Source organism: Coptis chinensis, chromosome 7, assembly GCF_015680905.1.
Source record: "Coptis chinensis isolate HL-2020 chromosome 7, ASM1568090v1, whole genome shotgun sequence".
In the NCBI taxonomy this organism is placed as follows: domain Eukaryota; kingdom Viridiplantae; phylum Streptophyta; class Magnoliopsida; order Ranunculales; family Ranunculaceae; genus Coptis; species Coptis chinensis.
Genome location: NC_141462.1, coordinates 69,247,076 through 69,255,362, shown reverse-complemented (window position 1 = coordinate 69,255,362; position 8,287 = coordinate 69,247,076). Strand labels below are relative to the sequence as shown.

Sequence of the window (8,287 nt, the reverse complement as noted above, 5' to 3'; positions counted from 1 at the left end):
TCTTGAATATTGGTACACTTGCGTACCAATCTAAATGAATCAAAGCAAAAAATGAATTCATTAGTTTCTAAAATAGTTCGTTTATATATGGAACTAATGGAGAAAAAATATTATAATTAGAAGGCGTTAATAGCACACCTCTAACAAAAAATCGGCGAATTCAACATTCTCGGACTCCGCCATTTCAAGCTGCATGTTTTGTACCAAGTGCAAAACTTCTAAATAACTCCAAAGGAAAGAGCGCCGTAGTGATGCACCAACAAATTGCTTTCTCTGGCGTAACGGTATAACAGGTAGTGTTTGTCGAAAATCACCACCAAGAACTGTAGTGATACCACCAAATATCTTCTTGTTTCCGTAAATATCGTGAAATGTTCTATCCACAGCCTCAATACAGTATCTATGTTGCATGGGCACCTCGTCCCAAACAATTAGTTTTGTTTCTTTAAATAGGTCAGCAAGGTCGGAATGTTTAGCGAAGCCGCAAAAAGTGGTATCCATCACATCAATTGGAATCTTAAATGTGGAATGAGCAGTGCGTCCACCAGACAATAACAAAGATGCAATTCCCGATGATGCCACCATGATGACAATAAGACCCATGCTGCGGCAGGCCTTTGCAATTGTATTATACAAAAAAGTTTTCCCTATACCAGCTGCTCCATTCAAAAAGAAAAGTTTGCCCTTGTCACCAAATACTAAATCAGTCACAGCAGTGTAAGCATGAAGTTGTTCGTCATTAAGACGACTCACATCAACTGCATGCAGCCTCTTCTCCTATGCCTTCATGCTGAAGTTGGCGTTGCTCCCAAATAAACCTATTGCCAACAATTTTGCTCCAATCCTCTTTTGGCTTTGGCTTTGGCAGGAAATTTTGCAATGTCTTCCCAGATTCTAAAAGGATTTGTTCCACCAGATATAAGCCGTAATCTGTTATTTGCTCATCAGTTGGATCTGGGATGCCGTGCTTTGTTCGAAGCCAGTGTCCAAGATCATCACATATACTCGATGCAAATTTGCTCCAAAGTAGATCTGGTCGTAACGGATGACACTCTAAAAGAATTACACAAAACAACCTCCGCAGTTGATATCCAGTTTTCATTATCACCGCCTCTTAGAAGCATTGTGTATCCACTCATCATCAGCTTCCAACAGCCCATAGGCAATACATGCTTCTTTGTATGTGTTGTACACGGTATCACCGACTTTATAAAGATATGCAAAGAAGGTAAACCCTTTTACAACAATAAGTAGCAAGCGTAGATAAAACCGTTCCCCGACATTGGGGCTTGCAAAATACATCCTACCAATGGAAGGTCCCTGAGTCCTAGGAGTCCACTCTTGAGAGTCTTTGTGGAAACCATAGTGTCGTGAAAATTCTTGATAGGTATATGCGCGTGCATCTGGATCTTCAGCACAACGCTTAAAGAAAAATGTCAGTGTTGAAGTTTGGTCTCTGGCTCGGGCAAGAATTGCATCCATGGGTTATTTGCTATTGAAAATAACTCTATGCATACCTTCCAAATGAAGCACCAATCGTTGGACACTTGGAAACTCTTTATGCATTGGATTTTAAAATAGATGTCATGCAGCTTCTGTTAGTCCAATGTACCTTGCATTGATATATTGTTGAATCTCATCATTTGTTCCTGCCGCCACCACTATTACTTTGTTAACACCAGCGAGAGAAATGGTATAAAACCCCAACGAGAGAAATGGTATAAAACATCTTTTACTCCGACGACATTTAAGGTATCTTCAAGAAATGAACTCGGAAAAATCCAAAACCCTTTCTCCTGTTAAGGGCATCAAATCTGGTAACAAATCTCAACAACTTCGGCCCTAAGCATATGAATTAAACAAAAAATTTGTCTTCCAACTTCTAATGTATAAGGACGTACTCTATCTTATAGTTGTGATAAATATTAAAAAGTGATACACAAAGTCCTGCTTTTCTTTAGAATAATAAGTTGCTATACTTGAATCTTTTTTAAACATTTGATGGAATTGATGCAATAGGTAAATAACTATTGCCCAAAGAATCACCTGCTCAAAGCAAATAAACAAAAAGTAGCAAACTTTTGCAACAAAACCAAATAATAAACACATTTCAAAGAAAAAAGAAACTTACATAGCGATTGAACATATCAATAGCTTTTTCAGCTTCATCAACAGTAGTCATGGTAACAAACCTGAACCCACGACTCTAATCAGTATCTCTATTGTAAATAGCCTACAAACCAAACAAACAAACAAAAATTACAACTACCCACATTCCAAAAAACACTATAAGAAAAAAAAAATCATACCTCAACACTATGAACAATCCCGGCCTTCTCGAAAAGCATAGCTAGCCTCTCAGAATCTAAATCATAAGGTAAATTCCCAAGAAAAAGCTTAGCATCTTCAGTGGGTTCAGGATAATAGTCACCACCAACGATGAGGTGAGAAGATGTTTTTTGGTAAAAAAAAAATCGAAACTAATGTTTTTTGGGTTCAAACCCACGTTTGCACAAAATAATTGATCCGCACTCAGCAACCGTTTGATCTTGCTCAAATAGATCTGGGCCATCCTTTTTGTGTTATTTTGTCCTTTAGTGGGAAAAAAAACCATATCTTATTAGATAGATTATACATTTTGTTAGTGTCAAATAAATATATCTTATTATATTAAATCGGTAATTAATTGCATATCGTAGGTAGAATGCAAAATAGAATGTGCAAATCAAGGGTGTCAACACTCTGATTCTTAGTGTTGTAAGAACCAAGAACCATTTAATTTTGCGGTTCTGGGATCTGGTTTTTATAATTGTGGAATGTGGAATCTTCCCTATAACCATTGTTTCTTAGCGGGTATTTCCGATTCCGGTTCTTCATTTCAGTTCTAAAGATATTCACTATTTACACACATTTTTTTATTGGTCTTATAAAAAATATATGTACTAAAAACACAAAAATAGTGGACGAACGAGTCATTTTTTAAATATATATAAGTAATTATGTCATTCAATAATAAGTTAAATAAAACCATATATTTAATATTGTAAGCTATATTTTTATATTATTTACAATACCAAATACCATGAAAACTACATATTACACTAATAAATATAATTTAGTAATATATAAATGAACGTTTAGAATTTTTATATATTTTATTCTAATATTTTTTTATGTTAAAAGTTCAATGACCATTCAGTTCCGATTCTGATCTGTTTTTTTTTTTTAAACCCATTTAATTCCGGTTCTATATGGTCCGTTTTTTTTAATATCTATTTTTAAATGGTTCTTAAAAGTAGGAATTGTAACCATGATTTTTTATGGTTCCGGTTAAACTGATACCCATTAACACCCTGCAAATAATGCGAATTCTACCATGTGATTTTGCTATTTACAAACTAAAATATATTTACAATTTCTTCATGAGTAGATATACTCCATGATTTGGTTCTATAACTAAATGAAATGCAGGGGAATGCTTATACGTAGAAGAAAGGGTGAATGAGAATTTTGACAAAATAACAGATACAAGAATCTTCAACTCCACCATAGCAAAATTTTGTCCTACACAAGTCCTGGGCGCAGTACCAAATGGCAAGTACACCTGAGGAAACTTGCATGCTTTTCCAATACCATGAGAAAATCTATGAGGATTGAATTTGTTTGCTTCAGGTCCCCATATTTCAGGGTCTTGATGTAAGATTATGATTGGGATCCAAAGATTGACACCTTTTGGAATGTTCAGCTCACCCAATTTTGTACTTCGTAAGGCAGATCTCGTCACTAATGGAGCAGGTGGATAAAGGCGTAAAGCTTCTTGAATCACCATTGTCAACTGCATTGGATATTTCAGGTTTTGAATTATTAGCTCATTTTTCTGTTGATCGTTGAACAAGATAATCGCCCCCTGGCCCCTACATCGTTTCGTACTTATATGCTTCATAATTTCATATATATGCAAAAATGCTCAACTTGTTTATTATGTCAAACAACTAAATGACATATTCAATCCATTGAGATATGTGGTTTGGTTTATCTATTTTACATCCCCATCACCACCCACCACCCCACCCCGGTCATTTTTCTTTATTATTGGGGTGTTTGTGTGGGCCTGTGTGGTGGTGGTGGTTACGTGAGCATAAAAATGTCGATGAGTGTGCATGTCGTGTGATTATCAAACCATTTCACATACACTTTCTCAAGTGTTTAAAAATAAATAAACAATTAAATTATACCGTTCTCATCTTCCGAAGCATATCAAAATCAGGAAGGGATCCCCCACATACTTCTATAACCTCATCACGAACACGATTCTGCCATTCTAGATGTGAAGCTAACAACATCAAGATCCATGAAGCAGTGGTAGCTGTAGTTTCATGACCAGCAAAGTATATGTTCTTGCAATTGTCTACTATGAAACTATCAATTGAATGTGGCCTTACTTCATTGGCACCTTCTAGTATCATTTGTAATAAGTCATTCTCAGATTCAGCTTCTTTACGTTCCTTCACTGCCTTCAGAATCAGTGAGCCAACCTCTTTCTTTAGCTTCCACATCTCTCTGTTATTCTTGGAGGGACATATCTAATATCCAATTAATTTCAAATAAAAGTAAGAAGTTAAGCAAATAAGCACCATGCGACAATTTTTGTCCATTTAGCTGGTTAATTTTGGCTATGGGGATGACTGCGAAGTTGCGAACCACTTATAGTTGGGTTGGGCATAGGTTGTACTTCAAACCAAGCCTATAAAAACCATTGACATATTACCCAAAGCCCGCAAAATGAAATATTTGGTAAACTGTAAACGGCCTTAAATAGTTCAGGAGTCCAAATTATTGAACTAGAAACATGGGATTGGAATCTTGTATCACTTTTCTTAAAGATTGACCTATACAATACTGCAACATATGATTTTTTTTTAGGAGTTAACTGATCACTGATAAATGAGAGTGTAAAAAGGAATACCTCAAGCCAGGAACTCCTAAAAGTATACCTTGCTTAGACATGCCTTTCTGAAGACCTCTAAGCTTTTGAAATATCTGTTTTCCTTTCGAATAACTACTTCCAAAACAAGCTTTCGATATAACATCCGCAGAAAATTTTCTCAAATCCTCATCAACCTTTATTTCTCCAATTCCCTCCTCACTTTCAAGCCTACTCTCCCATACTTCAATTAGTGAGATCGTCGAGTTCACCATCAAATTTACCATGCCCTGTGAACATAGTTTTTACATCACAATGCCCGTAGACGCTAGTGGATATCCAAACTACACTGGAAATGTTACCTTAACTCTGTTCATGTACAACTGTGGAGCAATAATTTTCCTCTGATGAGCCCATATTGTTCCATTGGATGTCAAAATACCCCGACCAAACAGAGGCCAACGTTCTTTCTGAAGAAATGCTGGTTTCCCCAAGTCCAAAGATGTGTAAAGACTAATTTCCTTCACCATGACAGGATCAAGCACGCACACATTTTGTATGTTGCCTGTCGAGTACACGAAAATTGAACCTGCAATGTCATTCCATCAGTACTTTATTTTACTTTTTGTTCCTTGCATTCGTTTTTTTTTTTGCATTTATGGAAATTTTGTCTTATAGTGTGACACAGTGACACGCCCCCAATAATCCCATCAAAGAATCATTCAGATTCGTTAATGCATTTGGTTTGGTTGTCTTTATCAGTTCTTGCACCACTAATACATGCTTGACAAATCCAAACATCAAATCCTTAATCCTAGTCATTGTCCTCATGCAAAAATGACACCTTGGAACAAACGAAGAAATAGTAAGACAATTTTTGCACACACACACACACGAAAAACCAATAAAAACTTCACATAACAATGTTTTTATTATAGATGTTAATTCATCAAAAAGTCAAATCATCATAGATAAAAACGATTGGATAATCGGATCTTGGCTAACTCGAATAACTATTCTTTTTGCACGCTCAAGCTCAAACCGATCAATTTTCAGGAATTATCAGTATTCAAGTTGGAGTCAAATAGGAAAAAACATATATATGTGGTACGCGTAGCAAACTTGTGGTCCATGCGTGATGTGTCTGTGTCGGCCTATATTGGAAAGAAAATCTAATCGTAAATTTGATTTCAGCAGTACCAAAACTTATCTGACTCTCAGTGAGGCTACTGCTCTGATTCCTAACTGGTAAGTACATATGGGCATATGGCTGTGCTTGTTTATTTTGTTTGTAAATAAACTTTTCATGGTTAATATTTGAACTGTGGAACTACGTTACGTGCTTCTATCAACGCCCATGAAGAAAGATGACAAGGATAGCCGTTTTGAAATTACAGCAAAGGCTTAGCTGAATTCAATCATATTTCGTAGACCGTTGAATCATTCCATTTCCAGTTGCTTGCAAAAAAGACAATATAGATAAAACTATGCAATATAGCAAACAAGCAGAGAGCAATTCCCCCCTTCTCACTTTTCAAGCCAATTCTAACCACATGATAAGCAACTTGCCAATCAAGGGAGAGGGATTTTTGGTACTAAAACCACATGTAGTGTATATTGGAGCTAACATTACAATATTATAATGCTTTGTTCCTAAATGCATAACAAATAGATTCTTACTGTGTTTGTCATTGTAGAAAATCAACAGAAGCAACCAATTTGAATTGAATTATGACATACCGTACTCTTTCTTCCACAGCTCAAAATAAGGGAAAATCCTCCAAATATACTCATGCGGCACGCGTTTTTCACTCCAAGCTTTACTCACCGTAGATTGGATTCTCTTCATGTCCTGAATATTCCCATATAGGAAAGAAGGTGGAGGACCTCTAATACCTTGTTTTTCAAGTTCTGATCGAAGCACTTTAGGCTGCCATACTACTACCTTATAGACATGAATAAATAAGCTCAAAAAGACAAACAAAGCTATTGAGAAGAAGATCTCGAAAGCTAGAACCCCCATATTTGACCGTCTCTCTCACTCTCCTTCTCTATACAAATCTTGTTTTTATGTTCAACCTCAAATATATATAAAAAAGTTAGAGTAACACTAACATCTGTCCCATGTGTTAAGTTTTCGAATTTTATTATGCATGTTTATCTAGATATTTGCCTCACAAGTCATAACCATCCCCACCAACGCGTCACCATGCTTTGCTTTAAGATTATGTGTACAGTGAACGTAACTATCTGATGGATTTTCTGCTTAGTATTGCCAATAATACTCAAGATCTGACTTTGAAGCACGCAATATAATAACGAGTTGTAAAGCTGTAATAGCGGATCTTAGGACAATAACTTTATCAGTTGATCAACTCTCTCTTTATTTCTTAATATATTTGTTATCCATGATTTGGTACTACAGTTTTACAGACACAGTCAGCGCATAGTAAACGTTCAGTAGGATTTGAAGGCTAATTTTGTATCTTTCAATCATATATGTTCTCAATTTGTATTAAACCAAACTTGGAAAATGAACAAGGAAGTTCTCAGTTTGCGAAAATGGACGTGAGGAGTCCCCACACTAAGCAGGCAACTAATTGCTGTGGTATGACGAAGCATCAGCAAAATAAACCATGATCCGTTTAGCTGTGGTATAATATAAGTGTAGAACTGGAAAAAAATGGAGAAAGGCATCATCCAAAGCTCAGACCATGATTTATTTTTCTCTTTTTAACTTTTTCTGATAAGGAGAGAGGGTGATACTGATGTAGGTAGAAATGTAGAAGGGTTAACTAGTATTACCCCCTACTAGATAAGCCAATTAGGATTTTTCCTAACTAGATGGAGAAATTAGGGTCTCTCCTCTGTGGTCAACTAATTTTGGTAGTATCCAGATTATTTTTCCTTTCAGTAGGGGATTACTTCAATGTAAAATACTGCCAATACTGTTTTTCCATTTAAAATAAAGTGGTAGTATCCAGATTATTTTTCCTTTCAGTTTTTTTCATGCACTCTGTTTTCAATTTAAAATAAACTGGTAAGTTTATTAATTGGCCAATTAAAATTTTTAAGTGAATAAACAACTAATTTTTATGGCCAACCATAGAAAAACGAATTAAAAATTCATAACCCTTAATCACACTCTTTAGTCATTATATTCAAGGCAGACAAAAGTACAAATCCAACCAGAGAAAGGATTCTTTGATCTCATTGAAAGGCATCATGTAATTATTTACAGACTTAAGGAACAACTCATTGAGGTCATTCAACAAATGATACATTTTTTTCTACAATTTCAGGCAGACAACGTTGACAGTAACATTGACAGTAAATAAATCTTTTCTAGATTATAATGTTTTA

General features: G+C 35.6%; 2 protein-coding genes across 3 annotated transcripts; both read right to left on the bottom strand.

Moving 5' to 3' along the window:
* Window positions 1-754: 754 nt before the first annotated feature.
* On the bottom strand, window positions 755-1,102 carry LOC147488591 (uncharacterized). The gene has a single exon (XM_086574426.1). It carries the CDS (start codon window positions 1,100-1,102, stop codon window positions 755-757), a length of 348 nt encoding a protein of 115 aa, XP_086430552.1.
* A 2,258-nt stretch (window positions 1,103-3,360) lies between these two features.
* Window positions 3,361-6,994, bottom strand: LOC147488590 (cytochrome P450 714C2-like). Of its 2 annotated transcripts, none has more exons than XM_086573429.1 (5): window positions 6,665-6,994; window positions 5,287-5,513; window positions 4,939-5,214; window positions 4,236-4,583; window positions 3,361-3,835 (listed from the first exon to the last, which is right to left on the bottom strand). In XM_086573429.1, exons 1-5 carry the CDS (start codon window positions 6,945-6,947, stop codon window positions 3,410-3,412), a joined length of 1,560 nt encoding a protein of 519 aa, XP_086429555.1. In that variant the 5' UTR covers window positions 6,948-6,994; the 3' UTR covers window positions 3,361-3,409. The 2 variants fall into 2 exon arrangements, with proteins under 2 accessions (XP_086429555.1, XP_086429554.1); XM_086573428.1 differs by having other exon boundaries at window positions 4,236-4,560; window positions 4,967-5,214.
* Between the last annotated feature and the right edge of the window lie 1,293 nt (window positions 6,995-8,287).

Bases quoted from the DNA above. Each gene is read 5' to 3' on its own strand.
- LOC147488591 (XM_086574426.1), bottom strand. From the start codon at position 1,102: ATGAAAACTGGATATCAACTGCGGAGGTTGTTTTGTGTAATTCTTTTA.
- LOC147488590 (XM_086573429.1), bottom strand. From the start codon at position 6,947: ATGGGGGTTCTAGCTTTCGAGATCTTCTTCTCAATAGCTTTGTTTGTC. The intron at 5,514-6,664 runs GTATGTCATAAT...ATGACATTGCAG, and splicing joins GCTGTGGAAGAAAGAGTACG to GTTCAATTTTCGTGTACTCG. The intron at 3,836-4,235 runs GTATAATTTAAT...TATCCAATGCAG, and splicing joins TGCTTCGGAAGATGAGAACG to TTGACAATGGTGATTCAAGA.